At 49.0% G+C, this 27,366-nt stretch overlaps 1 protein-coding gene across 5 annotated transcripts; it reads right to left on the reverse strand.

Moving 5' to 3' along the window:
* Positions 1 to 545: 545 nt before the first annotated feature.
* Positions 546 to 26,886, reverse strand: APMAP (adipocyte plasma membrane associated protein). 5 transcript variants are annotated; one of them, XM_020878095.2, is made up of 9 exons: positions 26,712 to 26,885; positions 18,935 to 19,051; positions 14,557 to 14,672; positions 7,740 to 7,832; positions 6,192 to 6,308; positions 4,906 to 5,080; positions 4,250 to 4,384; positions 3,664 to 3,856; positions 546 to 2,510 (listed from the first exon to the last, which is right to left on the reverse strand). In XM_020878095.2, exons 1-9 carry the CDS (start codon positions 26,801 to 26,803, stop codon positions 2,301 to 2,303), a joined length of 1,248 nt encoding a protein of 415 aa, XP_020733754.1. In that variant the 5' UTR covers positions 26,804 to 26,885; the 3' UTR covers positions 546 to 2,300. The 5 variants fall into 5 exon arrangements, with proteins under 5 accessions (XP_020733754.1, XP_070328347.1, XP_070328348.1 ...); XM_070472246.1 differs by lacking the exon at positions 6,192 to 6,308 and having other exon boundaries at positions 26,712 to 26,886; XM_070472247.1 differs by lacking the exon at positions 4,250 to 4,384 and having other exon boundaries at positions 26,712 to 26,886.
* Positions 26,887 to 27,366: the final 480 nt, after the last annotated feature.

Raw genomic sequence — 27,366 nt, forward strand, 5'->3', positions numbered from 1 at the left:
GTACAGTTACCACCAAGAAGGAACACTCAGGTCTCAAACTGACCAAAACCAAACTCCAGCCAGCCAGCCCACCCTGAGTGTTCCCCAGCCTCCCTGCCAGGCCTTCCGCCCCTGCCCATCAGCCATGGAGACTCTGGGATCCAGCTCCAGGCCCCCTCCCCACCCCTACCCTGGGCTGCAGACAGACCAGGCTCTGAGGAACACCCACAGCCTAGCGTACTAACTGCCGCAAGGCTAAGTCTCACTGCTGCCCGGCCTCGGTGCCAGGGACCCAGGTACCTGTAGGTCTGACCTTGGGCTGGGCGGTCACCCTGTCCCCTACCCCCGGCCACCTGCACCTCTGGGCAGGTCCCTCCCCAGCCTCAGCTCCCCAGTGAGACTTGGCCAGTCTCCTTGTATCATTAAGAGGTCAGCACACGTGAAAACCCTTTAGCACAATAGAGCGAATGCTGATGACAGAACCTCAGCGTGAGGCCTCGGTCCTATAAAAGGCAGCGACGGAGTACTGATGGTGTTTCTGTAACAGATGATAAAGCAGCACACAATCAATGAACCACTTGCTTTAATTTTAAGAGCATGTTAGCAATTCACATTAGAACAAATCCATTTTATGTTTACAACAAAAGTCTATCATATATTTAAGACTAACAAGGCTATGCTTTACACCTTGCCATGGCAAATAACCACAAAGAACACAGGAAATGACACTTTGAGACAGAAAAGCAACACCTGAGTCAGAAAAAAAAAAAAGACAACTTCGCTGAAAACTGTGAAAAGCTACCAGCTCCTCTGCGCTAACAGTGCAGCCCTCAGCTTCCGGCTCCCAACCAAGAAACGTTCAGGGTCAGTGCGCTTGGGCTGTGTTTTCATGGCAGAATGGTCTGTTCCTGCAGACATCATACACGGGTGCACTGTTGCCTATTAAACACCATTTCCCGTGAGGTTACATCACCTGACAGGACACAGGTCACTGCCACGCAGCCAGTCTGACTGCTCTGTGCAGCTGTGTGGGAAGCTGGCCCTGAGCAGAGGTCGACCCGGAATGGGCCCCCGTCAGACTGGCTGTCCTCCCCTAAAACAGGGGCAGGGGGGGATCTGAGTCAGCACACGACACAAGTCATTCTGGTCTCAGGACTGCTGTCGGCCCTCCTTGATATTCACTATTCATCTATTCAAAACACTGTCTTTTCAACTCACAAAGACCACTCCAGACACACAATCCCTGATGTGTTCTCACGAATACCAGGAAAGGGAGGAGCAGACGTCAGCCCTGCTTGGTAGGCTGGAAACAGGACAGCGGTGTTGTGTGGACTGAGTCAGTGTGGGAGCCCATGGGGGAGGCGCCAAGCAAGCAAGCACGATCCCAGCAGAAGAGCCCTCACGACACACGGAAGGGCAGACCTCACTCGCTGTTGGAGAGAATCAAAGCAGAGAACAAAGTCCTGGCAACACCATCCACAGGTCAATCCACAGGGGTCGCCCACCACCAGGACCACGTGTGGACACATCCGTCAGGCTTATGACACCAGAAGACAAGCAACCCCGACACATGCACTGTTCACACCTGGGTCTGAGGACGAGGAACCAGTTGTGAACAGGGCTCCTGGTGCCCGGCGCCCACCTTCCATCCCCATCCAGTGATTTGCACAGCGGGCTGTCCACAGAGAAGCCGGCTAGTCCTCTGAGTGGCTAGAATCAACATGTTCCTCCTCCACACACATCTGGGTCCTTGCCTTCAGAACACTGGCAGGGGCACAGGAAGGGGAGGGATGGAGGGGGCCGGGCGGGGGAGGAGGGTGGGAGCCACAGGAGGGACACCCAGGGCTGAGGCCCAGTCCCTTAGGACTCTGGGGAAGAGTCTTTGCCCACACAGCCAGTCTTGAGGTCTCACACACATTTGTTCTGTGCTCTCCTCACCCTCCTGCAGTCCCTCCCTCAAAGACAGGCATCACCTGTTTATCAGCAAAGACACCAAGGCTGGTGAGACACAGCCAGCAGCAGGGATGAGACCTCAAGCTGCTCACCCACAAATCCATCCCCACCAGAGTACACCAAGTCCCCAGGTCCCATAGACAATCACCACACTTGGGGAAGTTTTTAAGAGAAAATGGCTTTACAAGGACTCATCTTCCCCTCAGCAAATGCAAGGCCGAGCCCAGGTGAGGGTGTCCTGGGGCTGCACCATACATCCCGGGCTACCGGGCATGGGAGGAAGGGTGTCCACGTGCCTCCAGGCCCAGGGGCGGAGCATGGGGTGACAGTGGGCTCTGGGTGACAACGCGCATAGGGTGACAGCAGGCCTAAGCAGACTGCAGGCGGAGTCTGCACAGGTAGGGGGCCCTGAAGGAGCCCAGGTAGAGGTGCCCGTTGTGTTCATGCGCCTCGCTCACGTAGGTGACCACCTGCCCTTCGGGGTCGTGCAGGCTCCTCCGGAAGGCCCCACTATCGCTGAGCTCCAGGACAAGGCTATACCGTGGCACAAATTTCATCACTGTCTCTTGGCTGAATAGCTGCAAAAGAAGCACAGAGCAGAGAGAGTATGGCAGGGCAGGTGTAGCCCCTGCAGCCCAGACAACAGGCCCACCTGGAGACCCACAGCCGGGCATCCAGTCCTGTCACCTGCTGGGCACATCCCACCTGCCCTGCCCTCCGCTGAACCACCTCTCCACCTGCTCCCCTCCACACAGGAGTGCAAGTGCCTTTTTAAAATATTGGTCCTAAAACATTTAGTCAAAAAATGGCTTGTGGGGCTGAGCAGGCTAGGTGTGTACAGGGGTTGCCCAGACCAGGGAGTCAGTCTGAGTAGGGAGCATCCACCCTGGAGGAGAGGCCGTGGCCCCAAGCAGGGGAGACAGTGTCCTGCAGTGGGGCGGCCGGCACAGGCTGTGGGCCCCCAAGGGGACGGCAGGCCCCTGCACATGGCTGGGAGGAGGGAGAAGGGCTGGCCGGGTACCAGAGCCCTAGCCAGGGCCATGTGGTGCTGGGGACAAAGGCTACAAATGTGGACACCTGGGAAATCTGGTCAAACAGACATAAGGGAGCACAGGAACCAGGTTTCTCACCCTTAGAGAAAGGAAGTACCAACATGGATGGTAAGAAGACACATAGATCCTGTGGTGTTGGACCAGAAACACCAGTCTTACTTAGAGTTTTCAGTTTAAAGGAACAAAGATATATGAATGTAGGTACAAAGGTCTGTCCATGAACACATGTGCACATACAGACTCAGGAACCACTGCCTGGCACCTTGCAGGACCTTAGGTTACAAACAGTTCAGTACCAGTAACTAAGGACATGGGCAGGATCCCACGGAGGGCACGACAAGGCTCCAAGAAGGCAGGAGGAAGGGGCACCTAAACCACTTGAGGAAGAGCCAAAGGGTGCGGGTCCAGGGGAGAGCAAGAAGGACGGGCAGGACAGAGGCCCAACAGGTCATGATGGTGAGGGTGACAATTCCAGATGAGGAAACCAGGAGGGAAAGAGTCAGAGGGCTCAAAGATGTAAATTTACATTTTAAGCGAAAGGATAAGTTTAAAGAAGTCACTGAAAATATCAGGTATCATAAACAGAACTAGAATTTTTAGAGCTTTCACAAGGGTCAAAAAAACCCACAATGAGATGCAGTTTCATTTTGTTTCTTGAAATCATAGTTTTCGTGTTTACCTTAAAAATCACTTTTTTAAGATAAGGCCTCTCGGATAAGAAATCCAACATGGAGAAGCCGGGATTGGCCCGGATGGCCGCCATGCTGACCCAGTACCCTCCAGAGCTGCTGGCTCGGATGTTGTCTGGGAAGCCAGGCAAATTCTCCACAAACACATCAGCCCCTCCCTTCATCAGGCCAGACACGTAAAACCTGAAAAAGTCAACCAAGCAGGCAATGAACAGCAGCCCCCCAAACAAAAAACTGGAGCCAAACACCAATGCATCCATCACCAACGAGGGCATGTGATGCAAGGGCCTGTTGCAAAGGCCTCAGAGCCCTGGGTCCAGCAAGAAGCAGGGGCGGGAACCGGGCCAGGGCAGGAACCGGGCCAGGCCAGGACCGCAGTCAGCGTTCCGTCGAGACTCTCCTAGCCCGTGATGGTCAAGAAGGCTGAGGAAGAGAAAGGGAAGACAACTCTCTCCTCACAAACGACGGGCATCTGCCGCGTCCCAGGCTCTGCAGCCAGCCTCTCACCTCGGTCCAGCCCTGCCCCTCACCCCGGCCCTGCCCCGCCTCTCACCCCAGCCTGGCCAGCTCACGCACCTCCTGATCCTCACCATGGCCAACTCCGCCACCAGGACAAAGTCCTCCGCAGGAGACAGTTGCACCCCGTTGGGGAACCGCAAGTGGTCCAGCAAAACCTTCACCTCCTTGGTTTGGGTGTCATACTCCAGCAGGCTGCGGGCGCCAACGCAGAGGGTCACATGGGGCATCTGGGAGCCTTGCTGGGCTGGAGCCCTTGGCCAGGGCCTGTGCAGGGGCACTTGGCCTCCACTGGAGTGGCAGGGCCCCATCCTCCACTCAGACCAGTTCCAGGCTGGCCCTACAGGGCCACGCAGGCACCCACCTCCAGACAAGGCTACAGTCAGTTCTCTCACCGACCTGGGCACTAGCTCACACCAGGGTGGGTCACCATTGCTCAGCCTCACAGGAGTTGAGGTTCCCCCCACCAAGTGCCAGACCACCCCCCACACCCTCAGATGGCCTGGCTGTTCTTAGCTTCATTTCTCCAAAGAGAAGTGAGAACATCTCACTGCCCTGTTGTGTCCACCACCTATTTCCAGGAGACATTAAGATCCTCCCTTAAAAGCTGAGCAGATGCTCAAAAACACCCACCAACTCCTGGGCGTGATATACTCTCCGACGTCATCCTGCCCATCTACAGCCTCCCTGGGCAGAAGATTCAGGAGCACACTCACCGCCCATCATCTCTCCCCTCCATTAACAGGAGCAGATAATCTCGTCTTTGCCATTTGCTGCTAGAATCTGTAAAGTAAATCTTCCTCCCATCCCGAGTTACTGTAAGATCGTTCAAGAAGGACATTTTCCTCCCCTCAATGGGGGTCTCGGAGGATAGCAGCAGTTTTACTTCACCTGCGGGAACAGGAAGGAAGAAAAGGAAAAGACAGGAAGAAAGAAAGAAGAAACGGGGGAGACTTGCTTTCATTATAAGAACATGTACCTCAATAGTTTCAAAATATTAATCAACCTAACTTATTTAAAAGGAAAAACTAAGGGAGCTTCTCCACTCCCTATGTCAGAAGATGCAGTACTTCTCACAGTGTTTCCCTCCTTTCTATTCAGTGATGAAATTTTTAGAACAACCCCACTAAAGGGAGAATCCTCCCTATGGACAAGGAACTCCTTCCCCAAGGCCAACTGACTTAAAAATCTGTCAAGAGTCTTGGGTTAATGAGGCAATTTTCTATTTGAGAGAAATACACAATGCTCCCCTCACCCGCTTTTAAATGTGAAAAGCAGGAGTCGCAGTAAGTCTTTTCAGACTGTAGCACACTCATGGAGTGCTCAGTTCTCTTTACGTCTAACCCCACTTAAACCGCCACAACGATCCCACAAGGCAGGCCCTCCTGTCAGCCCTACTCTGTGGTGAAGCAAGCGGGCTCAGAGGCTGGGAGTAACTGGCACATGCCAGCACCCAGCAGAGTGGGGACCACCCAGGGGCCCTGTGCACCACCCACAATGACAACTCCTCCCTCCACACGACCCTCCCCACTAAGCACACAAAGCAGTATCACAGCACTAGTCCACAGGACACCATGACCAGTCAGGGAAGGGAAACAGCAGAAGGAGCTGGAGAAGGAAAAGTAAAACGACAAAAGATGAAGGGGAAGGAAAAAGAGAAGACTGAGAAGCAGAAAACAAATAGGGAGCCCAGATGGATACACAGAAAAGTGAAGATAGGAAGAGGAGCCTCACACCCTCGGAATGAGACCTTCTGGGACCCAGGGGTCAGGGGAGAGGGAGGTATGAACCTGAGGCAGGCTCAAGTGAGGAGCCACACGATGTGAATACTGCTGCTCTCTGCTGGCAAGACCTTCAGTACCATTCAGTACGTAAGAAAAATACCAGGGCCTCTGGTAGGCTGTACTGAACAAGTTCTACTAAATCCATTTATAAATAAATGCACACATTTGTTTAAAAGATCAGCAATCATCACAGAAGAAAGCAAGTTACTGGCACGTACGTTTCCAGGGATTTACTTCAAACAGCCCTTTGTACGCATCAACCACAAAAAGTGTCCCGTTGGGCCCGGCCCGGATGCCTAGGGGTCTCCCACAAGCAGGCTCATCATCTCGGGTTTCTAGGGAAACAGATAGGAATCAGTGGCTGACCCCAGATTCTGCCTGTGGCCCATCAGTGTCCAATCACCTCATCTATCCTGTCCTAAACCTGCATCGTGCTGCAGAGAACAAAACTGACCATAGCATCAGAGACTGACAAAGCCCCCTCCGTGTCCCAGGCCCCAAGAGCTTAGGTCAATTGTCCAGTCTATCCAGAGGGTCCACCGGAGAGTCAGGATGTGGACACATGCACAGCAACTAGCACTCAAGAAACACACTCACATCAGCGTTTGGAGACTCAGTCAGTGCAGGCATAGGTCCCACCCCCAGATTCCCCAGCAGACATAGGCCCCACCCCCAATCTCCCAGCAGCCACAGGCCCCTCCCCAGATCTCCCAGCAGGCACAGGCCCCTCCCCAGGTCCCCCAGCAGGCACAGGCCCCACCCCCGGATCCCCCAGCACTCCAGGAGTGGGGTTGAAGCCCCACAGCTGGACCTGAATGCTGTGCCCATCTAAGGACATGGCAGGGTCCCTCCACCCATCATAATGGAAAAGCTACCATATTACTCCTTAGATCCATTCTCCTGCTCTACTACCTATATTCTTTTTAAACCTGTGGCAGAGCATATTTAGTGCTGGGCACTCACTGCAGGGGACTTACCACAGGGTGCTTACTGCAGGGTACTTATTAGTGCTTATTGCAGAGTGCTTACTACTGAGAGCTTACTACTCAGTGCTTATTGCAGGGTGCTTACTACAGAGTGCTTATTGCAGAGGGCTTACTGCAGGACACTCATTGCAGAGGCATTTAACATGTGTGTTTACATTAGGATGCTTACCACAGGATGCCTACTGTAGAGGCACTTATGGCCACAATACAGATTGGGAAAAGCAGGTTAAATACTCATATGCAGAGTATGATCCCATCACTTACAACCATGTGTGGGTGTGAGTCCATGAACAGAAAGAGATCTGAAAAGTTATTCATTACATTGTTAACAAGTTACACCTGAGAAGACTCTAGGTGATTTTTACTTTCTTCTTTGTGCTGTTCGCATTTTACTATAAAAATGCATCATTTTTACAAAAACATTCTAGCTCCTAACAAAAGGATAGTAAGTCTGCTACCAGTGCTTAAATAGTGAATTTCTAAAACCTGAGGGACCTAAGGGTAATTCACTCTGGATGAAGGGCTGAGGTCCGTGCTAGGCTAGTACGGGAATGCACTTCAGCACCTGAGGAACAAAGCCTAGCACCTCCCACAGCAGCTCTGGGGTGCCTGCTGAGGTGAGGGATGTGAGGGGCCTGCAGGGAAAGTATGACCACAGGGGGCCTCAGCTGGGCAGCGGGGCTCTCCTCTTCCAAAGACCTGACTTCCAGGAAACACAGCTCCTCTCAGCACCTTCCTTGGGTGCCTGGAAGAGACACAAAGGCAGTCACCAAAACTTACTGCATGGGCCTGAGCCAAATCGAGCAATGGTCTCTACTTCACCATTTTCAAGTTTTACAACTCGGCCATCTGCTGTACCCGTGAACATCACATCTGTTCAAAGACAGGAAAGAGTAAGGGTGTTACTGGGTTAGCCTAAGAACTATGCTCTCACCACCACCTACAACAGAGGTGGTCAGTCTGTGCTTTGTCTCCAGAGAGGAAACGGCAGTTTTGAAAATGAAAGCAAGTGGTGTCTGGGGCCAAAGTCTTAACACGTGCAGCAATAACGCCATAGAGGCCTTGGAACCAGCATGGGCGTGACCCTGAGGCTGGAGCAAGGGCACAGCAGACACCACAGATAAAAACAGTTTTCTACCCTCAAAGAAGCGGGAACCCTCGGGCTGGTACTCAGCGATTGGGTCTGTTCACATCTGCCTCCTGGCAGTGTCTAATTGCTGAAGGTGACTATCCAATCAAAGGGAAACAACTGCTGGGAAGGCCCCTGGGTGTAAAATCAAGTGCTCACTTCAGCAGCACATATACTAGAACCAGAACCACGCAGAACTTGCAATGATGTGCAAATTCATGAAATGCTCCATATTTTTAAATGTAAATATTGCGAACTCTAGGGGAGCCACTAAAAAAAAGTATTTAAAATAAGTACAACTGATAGGCAAAGAATGGACAGAAAAGAGAATCATATAAGATGCTCAACTGAAACTACTAAACTCCCAAAGTAGATGAGAAAATAAGGAAGAAAAAAACATAAGCAATGAATAAAAAAGAGTAACAAACATGGGAGAGAGTAACCCAACAACAGCTGACCCTTGAACAACTGGGGGTTAGGGGGCGTCGACCCTCTGCACAGTCAAACATCTGTGGATAACTTTATAGTCAGCCCTCACATCCTCAAGGTCCTGAATCTGTGAGGTTCTGCATTGCAAGATTCCACACCCACAGATTTAAGCAACTGTGCTGCAGAATGTGTTCAATGGGAAAAAATCCATGTTTAAGTGAACCTGAGAGCTGTTCAAGGGTCAAGTGTAATCAATTATCATTTTAAACATTAATGGTATAAAAACCTCATTAAAAGATAGAGATTGTCAGAGTGTATCAGAAAACAAGATGCAATGAAATGCAGTCTCTAAGAAGCTCTCTTTAAATATACAGACACAGAGATGAAAAATGAAGGGGTAAAGAAAAATATACCATATTAACACTAAGAGAGAGCTGCAGGGCTAGGAACATGATCAGGGATAAAGACCAACCGGTAACAACAAAGGTCAACTGTAGAGAAGACACAACAGTCCTTAACATGTATGCACCTGATAATAACTGTCAAAATACATGAGGCAAAACTGATACAACTGCAAGGAAACACAGGAATCCATGATTAGAGGAGGAGACCTCAGCATCCCTCCCTCAGAAATGGAAAGACCCTGATGGGCAACAAGATCCGACTGCACAGCACAGTTAGAAAACAGGAAGCTATCTGCAATGTCCTGGGGTAAACCATAATGAAAAATAAAACATAAAAGAATGTACATATATGTATAACTGAGTCACTTTAATGTGTAGCGGAAATTAACACAACACTGTAAATCAGCTATACATTTAAAAAATAAATAAATAAATGGACAGATCATGCCAACAAAAAATCAACCCTAACTGAAGCCCATTCGCCTATAGCCGGTGCTCCACCAGAGAAGCCACCACAATGTGAAGCCCCTGCACTGCAACAAACAGTAGCCCCCACTTGCACAACTAGAGAAGCCCGCGCAAAGAAAACCCAGTGCAGCCAAAAACAATAAATAAATAAGAAAATCATACAAAACACAGTTGAACTCAACAGCATCACTGATTAACTGGATATAACTCACACCCTTCAACACCTCATCCAACAAACAGCAAAATATATTTTTTTCTTGAGTTCACATGAAACATTCACCAAGGTAGACCACATTTTGGGCCATAATATATGCCTTAATAAGTTTAAAAGAACAGAAATGATACAATGTCTGCTCTCACACCAACATGAAATTAAACTAGAAATCACTAAAAAAAAGAGAGCTGAAAATCCCAAAATACTTGGAGATTAAACACCACACACTTCTAAATGACACATAGGTCAAAGAAGAAATCTCAAGAGGAATTACAAAACATTTTGAACTAAGGTAAAATGAAAACACAACTTACCAAAAATTTCCTGGAGGCAGAGAAAACAGTGCTTAGAAAGAAAATTACAGCATCAAAGACACATATTAGAAAAGAAAAAGACCTAAAATCAGTCATCTAAGCTTCCATATTTGGAAACTAGAAAAAGAAGAGCAAAGGAAACCCAAGGTAAGCAGAGGAAAGAATAAAAATTAGAGCAGATATCAATGAAATTGAAATAGGAAATTAATAAAGAAAAATCAACAGAAACAAAAGTTGGTTCTTTGAAAAAAATCAATAAAATAAATACTCCTTTAGCTAGGCTAACAAAGACAGAAATTACCAATATCAGAAGCAAAAGACCCCATGGGCATTAAGAGGATACTAAAGAAACACTAGGAACAACTTTAAGTCCTCAAATCTGATAATGTAGATGAAACAGTCCGATTCCTTGAAAGACACAATCTGCCAAGATTCACACAAAAGACAATCTGAATAGGCCTATATCTATTGAAGAAATTAATCAATAGTTAATAGCCTTCCAAAACAGCAGCAGGCTGAGATGGGTTCACTGAACAAAACATTTAGGAAGGAAGAAATGGTACCAACTTTCTATAATATCTTCCAGAAAACAGAAGAAGAATACTTCTTAACTCATTCCATGAAGCCAGCATCACTTTAATACCAAAACCAGATAAAAGTCATTTCAAGAAAACTACACACCAATATCTCTCAAGTACAAAGATGTGAAAATTCTCAATAAAATATGAGCAAATCAAATCCAAAATGTATAAAAGGAATTATACACCCCAACCAAATGGGATTTATCCCAAGTATGTAAGGCTGGTGTAGCATCTGAAAATCAGTTAAGTAACCCATAATATCAACATACTAAAGAAAAATTACATGAACTTATCAACAGATGCAGAAAAAGTACTGACAAAAATCCAACACCCATTTCATGATAAAAACTTTCAGCAAATTAGGAACAGAGGGGAACTTCCTCAACTTGATAAAGAATATCTACCAAAAAACCTACAGTTACCATCATACTTAATGGTGAAAACTAGAAGCTTTCTCACTAAAATCAGGAACAAAGCAAGGCTGTCTCCTTTCATCACTTCTTTACAACTCTGGGCTGAATGTTCTAGTTAATGCAGTAAGACCAGAAAAGGATATAAAAGGTATAAATAAAACTATCTTCCTTTGTAGATGACATGACTGTCTATGTAGAAAATCCCAAAGAATCAACAACAAAAAGTTTTGAAAACTAATAAGCAATTATAGGAAGGTTGCAGGATACAAAGATAATATACTAAAGTCAATCAGTTTCCTATATACCAACAATGAACAAGTGAAATCTAAAATTAAAATCAGAGCATCAGAAGGTGTTTCACTACCTTCCAAAAAGAATGAAATATTTAGGTCTAAATATAATGAAATATACACAAGATCTAGATGAGAAAAGCCATGAAATTCAGATAACAGAAATCAAAGAACTTAATAAAGGGAGAGAGAGTCCATGTTCATGGATTAAAAGACACAACATTGTCAAGAGGTCAGTTCTTCTCAACCTGAGCTCTAGATTCAGAGCGATCCCAGAAGCTATTTTGTAGATAATCTACAAAATTATCCTAAAGCTTACACGAAGAAGCAGAAGATCCAGAAGAGCCAACAAAATTCTGAAAAAGAACAAGTTGGAGGACGGACACTACTATCCCTGTAGGAAGTCCCATGTAGGGACTTCCCTGATGGTACAGTGGTTAAGACTTCACTTCCAATGCAGGGGATACAGGTTTGGTCCCTGTTCAGGGATGCCTCTCGGCCAAAAAAAAAAAAAAAAAAGAAGCAATATTCAATAAAGACTTAAAAAAAAAAAAAAACAACTTACCATAAAGCTACAATAACGAAGTCAATGTGGTAACAGCAAAAGAACAGAAAAACAGATCAATGGAACAGAATACAGAGCCCAGCAGCAGACCCAAAACTCATCTCTAACAAAAGAGCAAAGGCAACACAATGAGGTATAGACGGTCTCTTCAACAAATCTTGCTGGAACAACTAGACATCCACATGCAAAAAGAGGAACCTAGACACAGACCCTACACCCTTCACAAAAATTAACTCAAAATGGATTTCAGACCTAAACATAAAACTACAAAACTCCTAGAAGATAAAAAAGGAAAAAACTTAGTTGACTTTGTGTGTGGTTGATGACATTTTAAATACAACACCAAATACATGATCCATAAAAGAAAGAACTGATAAGCTGGGCTTCGTTAAAACTTAAAAACCTCTCTGAGAAAAACACTGTCTAGAGAATGGTAAGACAAGCCCAGACTGGAAGAAAATATCTGCAAACAATGCATCTGATAAAGGACTTGCATCCAAAATATACAAAAAGTTCTTTAAACTCAACAATAAGAAAATGAACAATCCAATTTTAAAAATATCCCAAAGACTTAAGACACTTCACCACAGAAGATCTATGGTGGAAAACAAACACATGAAAAAATATTCCACATCATATATCATCAGGGAACTGCAAATTAAAACAGCAATGAGATACCATTTCACAACTATTAAAATGGCCAAAATCTGGAACACTGACAGCACCAAACACCAGGGATTTATCCGGAGCTACAAGATTTATGGAGCTACAAGAGCTCCCACTCATGACTGGGGGGAGTGCAAAATGGTACAGCCACTTTTGAAGACAATTTGGCAACAAAGGTGAATGGAACAATGAACTATGATATATCCAGGCAATGGAATATTATTAATTAATAAAAAGGAATGAGCTACAAAACTGTAAAAAGACTTGTGAATGTGAAAGTCGCTCAGTCGTGTCTGACTCTCTGCAACCCCCATGGACTGTAGCCTACCAGGCTCCTCTGTCCGTGGAGATTCTCCAAGCAAGAACACTGGAGTAGTAGCCTTCCCTTCTCCAGAGATCTTCCCAACCCAGGTCTCCCACATTACAACCAGATTCTTTACCATCTGAGCCACCAGGGAAGCCTAAGAATACCGGAGTAAGTAGAACCTTAAAATGCATAACAGTAAGTGAAAGAAGTCAATCTGAAAAGACTACCTGATGTATGATTCTAACTCTAAAATATTTGGGAAAGGCAAAACTATGGAAACAAGAAACAGATCAGTGGTTGCCAGAGGCTTGGGGGCAGAGTGGGATGAAGAGGCTGAACACAGCAGATTTGAGGGGGCGGTAAAAATTCTCTGTATGATAATCTAATGATGGATACATGTCATTAAACATTTGTCCAAACCTGTAGAATGTACACACCAAGAGTAAACCCTAGACTCCGGTGATGATGATGTGACAATGAGGAGTTGTCAACTGTACTCTCAATAAATGTACCATCTTGGGGGAGATGTTAATAATAAGGCAAGTAGGGGGTAGGGGATATATGGTAAATCTCTGTACCTTCCCCTCCATGTTGCTGTGACTCCAAAATTACTCTAAAAAGTAAAGTCTAAATGATGTTCATTGGTAACTCCTCTCCTGGCACCTCCTGAGGTAAGTACCTCCCTCCACTGTCAGCAGCAGTGGGTCCAGGTGCCCTCATGCAGTTCACACCTGCAGGGAATAACCAGAAATGTCACCAAAAGACAAGCAGTTCCCTTAAGAGAGAAAAGGAGGTGTGATGACAGAGCAAGATAAGGCATCAGGCCCAGTGGCAAAGACAAGAAAAGCATTCTCTGGGAGATTTGGGTGGGGGGGATCACTGGGACTCCTTAAAGTTCCAATTTTAAACATCAATACTAGATTTCTTAACCAAAAATACAAGATTTGTGAAATTAATAAACATCAATGTCTTTTTAAAAGAAATATGAAGTTCTATCACAAAGTGCCCATCTCTCTTGAGCAATTGACTCTGCCGGACAAAAAGCAACAACTAACTACAGAAATACCTCAGGCTGGCCAAACAGCAGGGCTCAGAAAGGCAGGCTGGTTAACAGCTTCGGAGGTGGAGGCGCGGGCCTGATGGGCTTTCAGAAGGAAACAGAAGCATGGGCAGCCACCCATGACTGTTCCACCACGCTCTGACGTGATGGCCAGTGAGCTGAGGTAACAAGTTGCAGGAAATCCTCACGCCTCAATCCTTGCCAACCTTTTCACTAACCGTATCTTTTGACTCCTAAGCTTAATTCTCATTCTAACAGACAAGGAAAGGCCTGTTCCAGGTTGCTACAGACTCAAGAATTAGAACCAGACCCTCTTCTAGTCTGGAGGTTCGGGCAAGTCTGAAGCACATGGTTACCCTAAAATGTCCCCACCAAGGTGATCTTTAAAAAAAGTGGAAATACTGAGAATGGTTCCTGTTCTTGTCAAAAATGAAATCTACACAAAGACAACCTATGCTACATCAAGTAACATCTATCCAACTGTGACCAATGAACTAAATACCAGTGTTCACATTTTTCCTTTCTCCTTTCATTTTAAAGGATCCAACAGTTTGAGCAGAATAAAGCTTGACAGGAACTCAGAATCACCCAGCACTAAAACGGCTTGAAACTCAGAGGCAAGAGGCTCCCTCGGGGCATCTGCTAGACAAACAGGCACAATCACAGCCAAGAAGGCTGCCCAGGACTCCCCTTGGCACTGTCCCCACAGGACCCCGCTCAGGCAGCAGACAGCGACAAGTCCCAGGGGTCTACTTACCCCCAATATTTGCTATGGACTCTGGCCCAACAAGCTGATTTTCAAATAGCCTTTCCACCTGTTGTAACTTCGTATTTGGCTGCAGCACACCAAGGAAGAGAGGGGGTTCTTTGAAGCTGTAAAATAATGCAATTATGGGGATGTCTATAAAAATATATGAAGAAAGTATTTACTGAAGACTTGCAAGGACCTACATGTATAACTCCCCGTTCTTTGACAAAGGGCACACATTTCAATAATATCCTTAGTTGCCAGAAGCACTAGTTAAAAGAGAAAACCTCCCAGGATATCAAGAAAGGTCATAGCACAGAAGAAAACTGAAGGCGTAAATGTGGCTGACGTAAGAACACTCTCCTGCCACCCAAGGCCCAGGGCGCCAGGCCTCTGCAACCTGTCCAACCTGCTTCACCCTCCAACTCACAAAGCTCGGCATTTATTTTCTCACTAGCTGCCAGCCATCCAGGCCCAACCGAGATGGAGAAAGAGGAGTAGACATTTCACAGGGACAGCCTTGCCTTCTGATCCATGGAGAGGACAGAAGACAGCTGGGCCTGGGTCCACCACCCCCCCACCCCCCGACCAGGCTCACGCAGAAGTGCCTGGGAGCTCTCTCGTCTCCTCCAGCCACAGGCAAACACGCTGTTTCTCTAAGCTGTCAGCAACCCAGGGCCAGGCCACCATCTTCCCTCCCTGCTTCCTCCCTTGTCCCCCTCAAGTCTGCTTGCAACCCAGCAGCCCACCTGTGCTCTGTGAAACACAGATCAATGGCATCCATCCTTCAATACCTGCAAACAGAGCCCTCTCCCTGGAGCCAAGGTCTCCCACAAGCTCCTCACCCAACAGTCCGGCCAAAGCCTCCCCTCTCCTCCCCTCGTTCTGCTCTCCCAGCGGGTCCCCAAGGGCCCTGAGCATCTCCCATTTTAAACCCACTGCCTCCTCCCATCACCTCCTCAGTGAAGCCCACTCTGACCGCGCAATGGAACACTCAGCGCTGCCCCCAGAAGCCCAGACTCCACACCACTCGACTGACTCCTCGCTCCTCTGTCAGCTGCCTGTGCCCCCCGAGCACACATGAGGTCTGGGACTTGCTGGGTTCTCACTGCTGTATCCTGAATGCGCGGCCCCCGGGAGGCTCCCAGGGAGGGGGTGGGGGAGGGGAGTTTTCCTACCCCTCACCCGGCCCGGGCCGGAGAGTAGGAGAACCAACTGGAGGGGGTGGGGGGTGGCGGTCTGGGAGCTCTCCATCCCCACCCCCTCCAGACAAAGCTTGCCACCCCTACTCAGGGCTCAGCACAACTCCCCTGGAACTAAACCTCCCCCTCCACCCTTGGCCCTGTCTCACAAATACAGCTTCCTACCTGCTCTTCAAAAGCACACTCATGGTTCAACTAAAGAGCTTTGTTTACAGAGTGGGGGAGTAAGACTGGGACCTGCAACACACCTGGGTTCAAGCTCTGTGCGGGAAGGTCACACCTCCGGAGGGGCAGGGACGTGTGCAGAAGATGACAGACAAGCACACGGAGCAGGGAGTCCCAGCCTCCCCACCATCCCCGTGGGCGCTGCCAGATTCCCTGCACGCAGGAAGGCCTCGAAGGGCTGCAGCGTCAATCTAGTCAGGGTGGTGCGCTGTCCCTGCCCCCAAGGGGAGATGAGAAAACACAGGAGAAAATGCAGCAGCTCGGCAGAAAGGCCTGGGCGCTCCACTGGGCACAGAGGCACCAGGGACAGCAGCCCAGGCACTCAGGTTAACTCATTAACTGTTACCTCCTGCTCGCTCTTGCTGACTCTCCCAACTCAGTCACCGCCTATGCTCAGTTTCCAGTTTCGTCCTGTTTCTCCCCATGGTTCTATCTATCTGATTAGGATCATTCTTTAATCTTTCTTCTGAAATCAAACTGATAAAAATGTCCCCACCAGCTGTGAGTGTGTCTCACGAGCATGGGGCAAGGACACAGCCGGCAGCCTCAACTCAGCAGCAGTCACTGCGGCCTCCACCCCCAACTCTGGGGAAGGACTGGGTTTCCATCCAGAAAGGAACAGAAACATGAGTTTTCACAAAAAGACAGAACTGTTTCTGTCATGTTTAAAACATATTTCAGTTTCTGTAAAATTTAACATAAAAGACACAGTAGTGTTGTAAAGAAGAGATTTTGTGCCTATGATTTTAAAAACAACAGGAGAAAAAAAAACCAACAGGGACAGTTAACTCTTGTAGCAGCTGAAAGCTATCACCGTTAACTGTCAAAAGGGTGCATTTTATTAACAGGGTGAAGCTGTAAAACTCGAAGATAATAAATAAAAAGTAGCAACAAAGTGCTATGGGTAGTCAGGGATGTGAGGGGCAAACAGAAACACAAAATAATAAAACTCAGGAAAGGCCCCTGAGAGACCTGCAGGGGAAGGAGCAGGATGGTGGCCCATGCCCCCAACCCTCAGGCATGGACAGCCTGGGCTCCTCACAGATGCTCAGGAAACCCGTGGAGCCCCCCTCTGACCCCAACTCTCTGGCTCCACAGGCAGACGCTCCCCTGTGGTGAGGAGGGAATATCCACCAAGCAGATGTTCCTGAGCCCACATCATCCACGCCTGATGACACCACTGTGCTCCCACCTCTGGGAACACACGTGTCCCAACAGATGCTGGGCAACACCCTCCAGGAATCAGGATGTCACAGGTGTTGTGTCCACCAGCTCCAGATCTTCCTAACGAGGAGAAATGAAGGCTGCTGGGCACAGCAAGGTCTGGCCAAGTCTGGCAGCCTCCCCGGGACTCTGCTCGCTAAAAGGCTGCCACCATCTGCATAACCAGCCACCTGGGAGGGTCTTCCCCGGTCCCGGGCCCTCCAGGTCTGTCTGTCCTCTGATTTCCTGAGTCTCCTGAAGGCAGAGCCCCGAGGCACCCCCGCCAGCTAAGCCCACCAGCTTGGAGACTGTACCACTCGTCCCAGGCGGTGTGTCTGTCCTTGCTCTTTCCGTTCTGATCAGTTTCACAGAAACCCTTTTTGCTGTTGTTAGCTTTTCCCCAAACCTCAATTTATTCCCGCTCTCACTGTCTGCCAGCCTTCTGCCTTCGTTCTGGCTTCTGGGGCCCACACCCCCATAGCGGGAGCCAGTCATTCCCCAACTCTGAGCCCAGGAGAGACCCATCAGCCACGCTGGTTTCTATGGGTTTCTCCTCACCGGGCGCATCTACTCCACTGACGGGCTCGTTCTGCACAGGCTCAAAGCCTTCCCTACCTGGCTCCTCTCCAGGCTGCCAGGACGTCACACTACCTTTCCCCTGAATTTGTTCACCACTCTTGACAAAATTAACAACCTCTACTGAGATCAAAGGTCCTGGGTCTCCTTAGAAGCCGTATGTCCACCTGCTCCCCACTACCTCACTCTCCATGGCCAGCTCTCCAGCCCAGGTTTCAACCCCCAGCTTTGGACACAAATCTCACTTCCACATGGCGCACTGGATTAGCAGAAAGGCCCAGGCAGTCTGCATTTGAGGCCAGCTTAGCCACCTCCTCTACACAATGAGGGGGGTTAGCAGGAGGGAGACCTTCAGAGGACGCCCAACACACTGCCCACTATGAAGCCTCAACTCTCACTCACAAAACAACACATCATTCAGTTATACCTGTTAGCTTCCCTCTATACTGAGATGGAGTTCTTATCTGAACTTTTCAACTTTATATGAACTCACAGCAAACTTCAGGCAGCTTCACCACCCTGAGCGGCTCTGAGGGGAAACCAGACTGCACAGCCCTTGACGTCATGAACAATCACATCAAGAGAAGCCTGGCTCTGCAAGACTGTAACTACAAATGTGAATACCTTCACGAAACCTGAGGTGCACACTAGTTTTTCAAGTTATAACGGACTGCATTACCTACATATCCCCACTGATGAATGGTAATTTAGGAAAAATAAAACAGTAATTATTATATAAGGTTTATTAAAAATCAACTACTCATAAATCCTTACTTCAGGAAACATAGTTTTGACTGCCAAATAAATAGCATTTATCGATAATTTTTAAAAATCAGCTACTTAAAAAATTTAAACACGGCAACTTGAACTTAATCTTCGTTTGTGTGTCTGTGCTCTCAACACTTCAAGTGAATTCAGGTTAATCACCTCTAATACTTAAGCTTCTCTTGTTTGGGATTTTTCTAGTTTTTCATTTTGGTTTGCACAGTTTTGTTTTTTGAAAGAGTAGCATGCATAACGCTGGGCACATGTTGTGTAACACCTGATTCAACACAGGGCACAGGCACTAAAGAGCTCACGCTCTCTACTGCTCGAGCAGGTTAACTTATTAGCCAAGAAGCTCACAGCCCGATTTTGTGGAGCAGAGCCACCCACCCTGCCCAAGCTGTGTGGCTACTCACCTGAGAGATTCCGGGTCTATAGGAGAGTCCAGCAGCACCAGGGCGCCGAGTAGGGGGATGGTGAGGAAGGCTGCCAGCATGAGGAAGGTGGCTCGGAACACTCTGCCACTGAAGGAGCTGCCAGAGACAAAGCACACGAAGGCATCTGCAGGGCTCAGACCGACTGGCCACACCCTCAGCCCTCCGGGCAGGGGCAGCCCTCCCACCCGGCCTGCCCCTTTCGAGGCCACCACCTCCATGGCAGTTACTAAAGGTCAGCACTGTTTGCTAGGATGGCAATCATGCCTTGTTTTTTTTTTTTAATCTTGCGGGGTGTGGAACACTCAACAGTTACCTCCCAGGTAGTCTGATGAGCAGTATCCTGGATCCTCCAGCAGATGCTAAAAGCCGGCAAACCCAAAGAACCAATGGGCCCAAAGTGACGGAGGTGTGAGTGAAGCTGTGGGAAGGAGCCGCCCTCATCCACCGGGAAGACGGCGGCCCTCAGTCACCACCTCTGGCCACCGAGGCTCAGAGCAGCAAGAATAAGAGACACATTCACAAAGGAAACGGAGGTAGAAGATCTTGAAGGTCCAAACCCAACCATTACCAGACACTGAGAACCTACAAAGTCACACCTCCAGACCATCTCTTCAAAAGCCACGGGGAGACCTGACAGTGGCCTGGGACCTCAAGCAGAGTGTGTAGACAAATGACCACTGGGGGCTGAAACACCCTCCAACAACCCTCACAAACGACCTCACTCACTCAAGGGCCAGGCAGCACGTGAAGCCTCCTGCTAAGAAAGAAACTGCCAGGATCACTATTTGCCTGCATCAGGATATTCAGATTCACTAAACACCTGAAGTCAAGAGTAACTTAGAGCAAATTAAAATCCTGAGCTCCTAAAGTGGAAAATCTTTTTCTATCCAAAAAAGCTGACTTGAAAAAAGTTAGGACTCACACTTGACAAACTAAGGGCAATGTTTCATTTGATTTTTGACAAGATGGTTTCAATGAAGAATGCAGAAATTTGGGGGCCGGGGGTGGGCAGTCCACTGCCAGAAGGACAGGACCGAGGGTCACGTCTGACCCAAAGTCTGAGGTCACCACTAACAACACAGCCTGCCGAGGACAGGAGGAGATGCCTGGACCCAGGTCCAGGTTTCAAACACACTGCACAAGCTAACCGTGTCTTCTCTCCTGGGGGATTTTGGGGTGAAGGCAAACACCCAGTGTGGCCCCGGCAAGCCTGTGCTCAGCACCGTGTGTCCCGCTTCATCCCAGAAGAAGCCCATGGCAGAACTTCCTGTCATGCCTTCCACTGCTCAACAACACAAAAAGTTTTCTGCTCAAATACTAACTGACACTTGTTGGGAGGGGAGATGGGAAAGGGTTACTTAATGGCAACAAGGAGTTTTGTGGGATGAGGACAAGTTTTGAAACCAGAAAAGAGTGGTGGTTGCCCAACAGAAAACATCACTGAACTGTGTGCACTCTAAGGAGGTTCCTTTTACATTATGTACCCCACCTCAAAAAGACGTTAACGGTGACGAGAATGTTCTTCACTTAGACTGTGGTGATCTGTCACTTTAGCAAATCTCTTAAATAACCTAAAAATCCCTGAATTGGACATTCTAAACCAATGACTGATAATATGCGAGTTACAGCTCCACAAAGATGTCCACAAAGTAAAAGTCAGCGACCACCCATCCAGAGGCTGGGACACGCGCCACTCAGGACTTCCTTCGGTGCCCGGTCTGTCAGTGTGACGACCACAGCTTGCGACTGCACGGGCAGAGGGTGTCTGCAAGGGCTTCGGGCAGGAATGACGTGGTCCTGTGGTTCCTTCGAAAGTAGAGTCCCAAAGAGCAGGCCACATGGCACTGCACAAATCGTCCCTCAGAGCCCACGAGGAAGGACCGGTGTCTTGCCAAGGGGGCTGATGCAATCAGCCACGCCCACCCCGAATAGAGTTGCAGCCCCTGGGGGAAGCTGTCTTGTGCAAACTCACCAACGAAAGTGGTGACACTGGCCAAAGTCTCCCTTTCCCTTTTCCTTGCCAAACACATTTCCACATAAAACAGATCCTTCCTGTCTAACTTGGACTCTATGCCAACTCTCCTTTTCTATGTGGTAGTGTATATTTTAAAATCTTAATTTAAGAATGTGATTCGGAGCTTGTCGCAGCGTGCTTGAAGACCTGGTTGCCCCTTCCTAAAACAGGGAAAACAAGAAGTCCAGCCTGGATAGAAAGTGACTGCTTGCAGCTAGAAAGGCGGCCAGAACTCCAGCAAAGCCTCGTGTCCACACGGTGCGACCTGCCTGGCAGGTTCAAGCCCCAGTTGTTCCTGATGTGTGGCTGGATACCGCCAACCTGATCCAACCCCTCTCCAGAGAAAGAAGTCCATCAGCACCCTAGCTGAGCACCAGCCAGTTCCTACTGGAAAGCTCCATACAGGGTCTAGTTTTAGAACTGGCAGCTCAGCCCCACACTGTTTACTTCCTCACTGCAGGCTGGGACTCTAGCTCTGCAGGACCATCAAACTCCAACTTTACATATCCAGTAACTTGATAAATGGCCCAAACACAGAAATTTTTAGCCATTCAGAGCCCGCCTGCTTTATGTGTTCAGTGAAACGTTCCCAGACAGGGGCTCGGTTCAGTTCAGTTGCTCAGTCGTGTCTGACTCTTTGCGACCCCACGGACTGCAGCATGCCAGGCCTCCCTGTCCATAACCAACTCCCGGGATTTACTCAAAGTCATGTCCATTGAGTCGGTGATGCCATCCAGCCATCTCATCCTCTGTCATCCCCTTCTCCTCCTGCCTTTAATCTTTCCCAGCATCAGGGTCTTATCAAATGAGTCAGTTCTTCACATCAGGTGGCCAAAGTAGTGCAGTTTCAGCCTCAGCATCAGTCCTTCCAATGAATATTCAGGGCTGATCTCCTTTAGGATGGACTGGTTGGATCTCCTCGCAGTCCAAGGGACTCTCAAGAGTCTTCTCCAACTCCACAGTTCAAAAGCATCAATTCTTCGACACTCAGCTTTCTTTATGGTCCAACTCTCACATCCATACATGACTACTGGAAAAATCATAGCCTTGACTAAACAGACCTTTGTTGACAAAGTAATGTCTCTGCTTTTTAATATGCTGTCTAGATTGGTCATAACTTTTCTTCCAAGAAGCAAGAGTCTTTTAATTTCATGGCTGCAGTTACCATCTGCGGTGATTTTGGAGCTCAAGAAAATAAAGTCTGTCACTGTTTCCACTGTTTCCCCATCTATTTGCCATGAAGTGATGGGACCAGATGCCATGATCTTAGTTTTCTGAATGTTGAGTTTTAAGCCAACTTCTTCACTCTCCTCTTTCACTTTCATCAAGAGGCTCTTTAGTGCTTCTTCGCCTTCTGCCGTAAGGGTGATGCCATCTGCATATCTGAGGTTATTGATATTTCTCCTGGGAATCTTGATTCCAGTTTGCGCTTCATCCAGATAGTGGCTACCCTTCAATAAAACAGAGCCTCACCACTTCCAATGAATATTCATTGGAAGGACTGATGCTATAGCTGAAGCTCCAATACTTTGGCCACCTGATGGGAAGAACTGACTCCTTGGAAAAGACCCTGATGCTGGGAAAGACTGAAGGCAGAAGGAGAAGGGGACAACAGAGGATGATCACCAGCTCGATGCACATGAGTCTGAACAAGCTCTGGGAGTCAGTGATGGACAGGGAAACCTGACGTGTTACAGTCCATGGGGTAGCAAAAAGTCGGACACGACTCAGTGACTGAACTGAACTGAACTCCACTCCTACCCCAACTCCTGCCCTTAGAGCTCTCTGACCCTCACTTTGACCCAGAAGCCCCTCTTGTCCCCTCCCCTATGAGACTCCGCCACATGCAAACCTGTCAGTGCCACCAACAAAGCTCAGGTGGCTGCTGTCACCTCACAGCCATATCACTTTCCTTCATCAGCCCTAACAATCCCCAAACCCACTACATAACACAAATAAGAATGTGAATTTTTAATTTTGGCTCATTTTAATTAATTTAGACTTAAGTAGTTACATGTGGCCAAGTGGCTGCCACATCAGACAGCACCCCCTGGGAGCCCACAAACACTCTGTGACCACCTGCGCACATGGCAGGCAGGCTGCCCGGCCCTGAGAGGAGAGCAGTCAAGTGCCCACCCTCCGTGCCGCCTGGGGTGGGCGAGGCCAGACAGGTAGCGACCAGCACAGAGGGCAGCAGTGCCTCAGGTCGGCAGAGGGTGGGGAGGGTTTGAAGCCCATGGACTCTGCTCAGAGATTTCAGGAGAAGCAACCGGGCAGAGCCACGCATCTGAGGAAACACAGGACTCAACGAGCTCCGGGCACAGGTGAGAGCCATGTGACCCTGGGCACTGAGTCTGTAACTGGCGGGTGCACAGGTCCTAGAGGTGAGGTCACAGAGCTCCTGACCCAGGCTCTGGGAGCATGATTATTGTAGCCCAAGGTTCATTAACTTTTTTGGCAGGCCCATCTCACTGCTGGCTCCTGTGAACTCGGAGTCAACCACAGTTCTGCATCTGCTCTGTAACTGCCCGACCACACACTGCACTGTGCTCCAATGCAAAGTCATGTCTGACTCTATACAACCTCAGGGACTATAGCCCGCCAGGCCCCTCTATCCACAGGATTCTCCAGGCAAGAATACTGGAGTGGGTTGCCATTTCCTCCTCTGGGGAATCTTCCCAACACAAGGCTCGAACCTGCATCACCCGCCTGCGTCGCCTGCACTAGCCGGCAGATTCTTCACCACTTGAGCCACATGGGAAGCTGTGCACAACTGCACTACGTCCACTCATCTGAAAGACCTCCGTTTATCCAAACCACCTTCACCAACACAATGCCGCACAGGCCCATCCTGCTCTCTTCAGTCTGTGCTGACACACCCCGGAAGGCCAGGCCCTCCCTCCCAGGTGCCACCCAGGAGGTCAGCTTGTTTGCCCCAACCCCTACACCTGCACCCTCAGATCCACGCCTGGGATGCACAGGATCTGACAACTACCAACGGCTCAGTCACAACTTACAGAATCCCGTTAAATGGGACTTAATGGGGCAAAATGTGGCGACAGGTGTCCTCTAATGGCTTCTGCACACATCAAGGCCTCGAGGCACAGACTGAAGTCCTGGCCCACACGCTCCATGAGATCAACACAGACCTGTGATTTCAGGCCCAAATCCAGGAGACACTGGAGCCCCGGGTGCTGAGGTGATCCCTGGAACCCGAGACTCACACACAATGGCCCAGTCCTTTCAAGTGACCACGCCCTGCATTGGTTCACTTTCCACAGTCCTTTAAGCCAGGACTCCAAGACTGCAGGCACTGTTTTAGCGCTGACACCAAATTGAAAACATGGTAAAAGAGCAATCTGAAAACACACACCCAGGGGAAGGGCTGAGAAAACTCTGGAATCCTAGCTCCCCACAACCTCAAGAATTACAACAGCCCAACCTGTCTCTCCCCACTGTCTCCCTTATGCTTCAGTATTAAAAACGAAAATGGACCTACAAGAGATCTTTAATTAGTGTGAAACTCTTTGGAAGCTTACTGAAAAAAAAGCTGGTAACTTTTCAACTCTTCACTCCTAAACAAGTATACATGGACATTAAACAGTTGTTCTCTCCTCTCAGACAGAACTATGTTCCAAAAGGGAAGGAATCCTTTCTGGGTTACAATCACTCTGTCAATAAACTTCTTAAACATGTGGGGAAACTGATGCCAAATGACAATCATTAGAAATCTACACTGGGGACTTCCCTGGCGGTCCAGTGGTGGTTAACACTCTGCAATTCCACTTTAGGGGGCGCGGGTTCAACCCCTGGTCAGGGAACTAAGATCCTGCATGCCACACCAAAAAAAAAAAGATTACTGTTCAGATACAGACACTCAACAACTTTGAAATAAAACATCTCCAAAACCTAATTTTAAAAATACACTTCTCATTGTCCAGAAGCCAATTCTTTCATTTGTTTTAATGTCTCTTGAGACTCTATTCCTCTGTAACTTTACAAAAACCATGTCACTCACAAAGACTTCAATGACCTCACCAGCAAAGCAGAGCTAATGCCACCACTCATGCCAGAAGCCAGGAGACTGGGCAAGGTATCATTCAGTGTCCCATCCACTAAAATCTATTGCCCTGCTTCTGTAAACTGAAGCGAATTTCCTGCTTTTGTAAATTGTCCCTTCTTTATTCTGTTCAGCACATCTAAAGTTTACTATATAGTCATCACATTTCTATTTCCTTCAGATTCCTTTCCTTCATTCATTATACACAATACTTTCTTGTCTTAGAGTGAACCCTCAAATTTTAAGGTAGTCAAGATGACAATCAGATGAACTACTAGAAACCACTACAAAAGAAATGAAAACTAGAAACCTGCATGATAAAAATAAGAAAAAGCTAAAGAATTACAATATACACATAGGAAGGAAGGTGGGTGACAGGAAACAGACTGTTACAAAGACCCAGAAGAGGATCAAAGAAGAGAAGGGGAAACACAGGAAAGCCAAGAAAATGTCTTAAATCAACAGAGAGCAAAAGGCACCCAGGGGAAGACTAGCAACAGGTGAGGACTTTGAAACACAAAGTAACCTTGCCATTAAGGAAATCCCAGAGAAACTGAAAAGCAATTAACTCTGCCCCCTGCCCTAGGGCCTACAGGGCCCAGCTAAGAGTTGGGCCCATCCAACTAGTGCCCTTGGGTGCTCTATGCCCTGTGCCTCATAGCAGACCCAAGCCAGATGCCCCCTGGTCTCCTGGGCACAAGTGTGTGGCAACGCCAGTGGGCACGGTTGCACAGCACTGCTAGTCCCAGCCTGTCTGCTCTGAAGGCTCCTAAGTCATCACCAGATGATCTCACAACATCCACAGTCAAAAGGGTGACCGACCTGTCGTGATCTGCCCCGGGTCAGCACTGAAAGTCCCACACCCTAGAGTCCAGAGGAAACCAGAATGGCCGGTCACCCCACAAAAAGGAGTGTATTCCCGGCCTTTCCACTGGTCCCAGGACTCTTGCTAGTGAAAAATCTTCTCTGAGAATTGTAGATTTTTAGAAACCAAACACTCCTTCCTTTCATTATCATCAGGGAATAAATTTAGTGTCTCTGAGCAAAACCTGTGCTGCATTCAGTATGTACCACACCCAATGGCACGGCAAAAAATATCCCAGTATTACCATCAACATATTAGTCAGTCAGTTCCAAACTTTGAACTTGGGTCTATATGGGGCCTCTTGGTTCTTAAAAACCCAAAATTATGCCACTCGGGGCACCAAGTTAAGAGGAGAATTTTAAGAACTTTAAAGGCTTATACTTCAGTTTCTAGCTAACAAAGCAAAGTATATTTACACTCGGGAAGGTTAGAAGACGAGAAGTTGGGAGATCTGATATTCCCTTCATCAGGGACCAACATCGCCGGTGCCCTATGCATGTCCGTCCCTACCGGGAAAACGTGCAAGGCCGGACCCTCAAAGAAATTGCCCAACGATATCTCTTCTGCTTCCCGCTCTTTCCGAGAAGGGCAGGTGAGGAAGCGGCTCAGTGCACGCCCCTGAGGCAAAGTGAGGCACAGCCGAGGCCGGGGGGCTCTGGGGACAGGCAATGACGCAGCGGCGGGGCCGAAGGGCCGCAGGTGCACCTCGCGACGACAGACCGCTTCCACCCGCGAAGCGAGGCTGCCGAGGACTAAATTGAGGCGCCAGCTGCTGTCGCCGCCTTGGGGGCACGGCCCGGCTCCAGGCCCGGCCTACCTGCCGCCCTTGGCCTCCGGCGTCCGGTTGTCGTCCGTGACCACCTGCGGCCGCAGGGGCCGGCGCTGCCTTAGCCCGTCAGCCTCGGTCATGGTTCTAAAGCGCCGGTCAGCTCCCCGCGCTGACCACCTCCAGCCCCGCGCGCGGAAGTGGCGACCGAGGCTCCACCTCCCTGCTCGGGCGCGCGCGGAAGTGACGAAGGGCCCGCCCCTTCCGGCTACCCGGAAGGTGGTAGCTGCGAAGCTTTTTCGCGCGAGTCCGAACCTGCGCGCCATCAGCGAGGGGTAGCGGCTTCCGGGGTACGGACTGCCGCGTCCTCGCCCCTGGCGGCCCCAGCCCCTCACATCCGATCTGACCGCGAGGCGGGGCCCACGGGTGGCGGACGGGACTCCCCTCCCCACTGGGAATCCCGGGCCGTTTCCGAACCGGCGGGGTTGAGGGAAAGACGCACTGGAAAAGGGCGGCTGGCCGTGTCTGCTTTTGTGACGGCCACAGCCACGGTGGGCGGTTTGTAAGCGTGTGGCCGGGTCTGTCGCCGGGCGCGGTGGGCAGGCCAAGGCCCGCGCCCGCCCACGGTCCCGCACGAGGTCCTCCCGGAGGAGCCGCCTCTAGCCGGTAGTCAGATACTTGGAGGTATTGAGGAGCAGTTGCGCCG

Source organism: Odocoileus virginianus, chromosome 9 (genome assembly GCF_023699985.2).
Source record: "Odocoileus virginianus isolate 20LAN1187 ecotype Illinois chromosome 9, Ovbor_1.2, whole genome shotgun sequence".
Lineage (NCBI taxonomy): Eukaryota > Metazoa > Chordata > Mammalia > Artiodactyla > Cervidae > Odocoileus > Odocoileus virginianus.

Excerpts from the sequence above, each read along its gene's own strand:
- APMAP (XM_020878095.2), bottom strand. The coding sequence starts at position 26,803 with ATGACCGAGGCTGACGGGCTAAGGCAGCGCCGGCCCCTGCGGCCGCAG. Across the intron at positions 7,833-14,556 it reads GTCCATAGCAAATATTGGGG|ATGTGATGTTCACGGGTACA; the intron begins GTAAGTAGACCC and ends GTCTTTGAACAG. Across the intron at positions 6,309-7,739 it reads ATTTGGCTCAGGCCCATGCA|AAACCCGAGATGATGAGCCT; the intron begins GTAAGTTTTGGT and ends CTGTTTCCCTAG.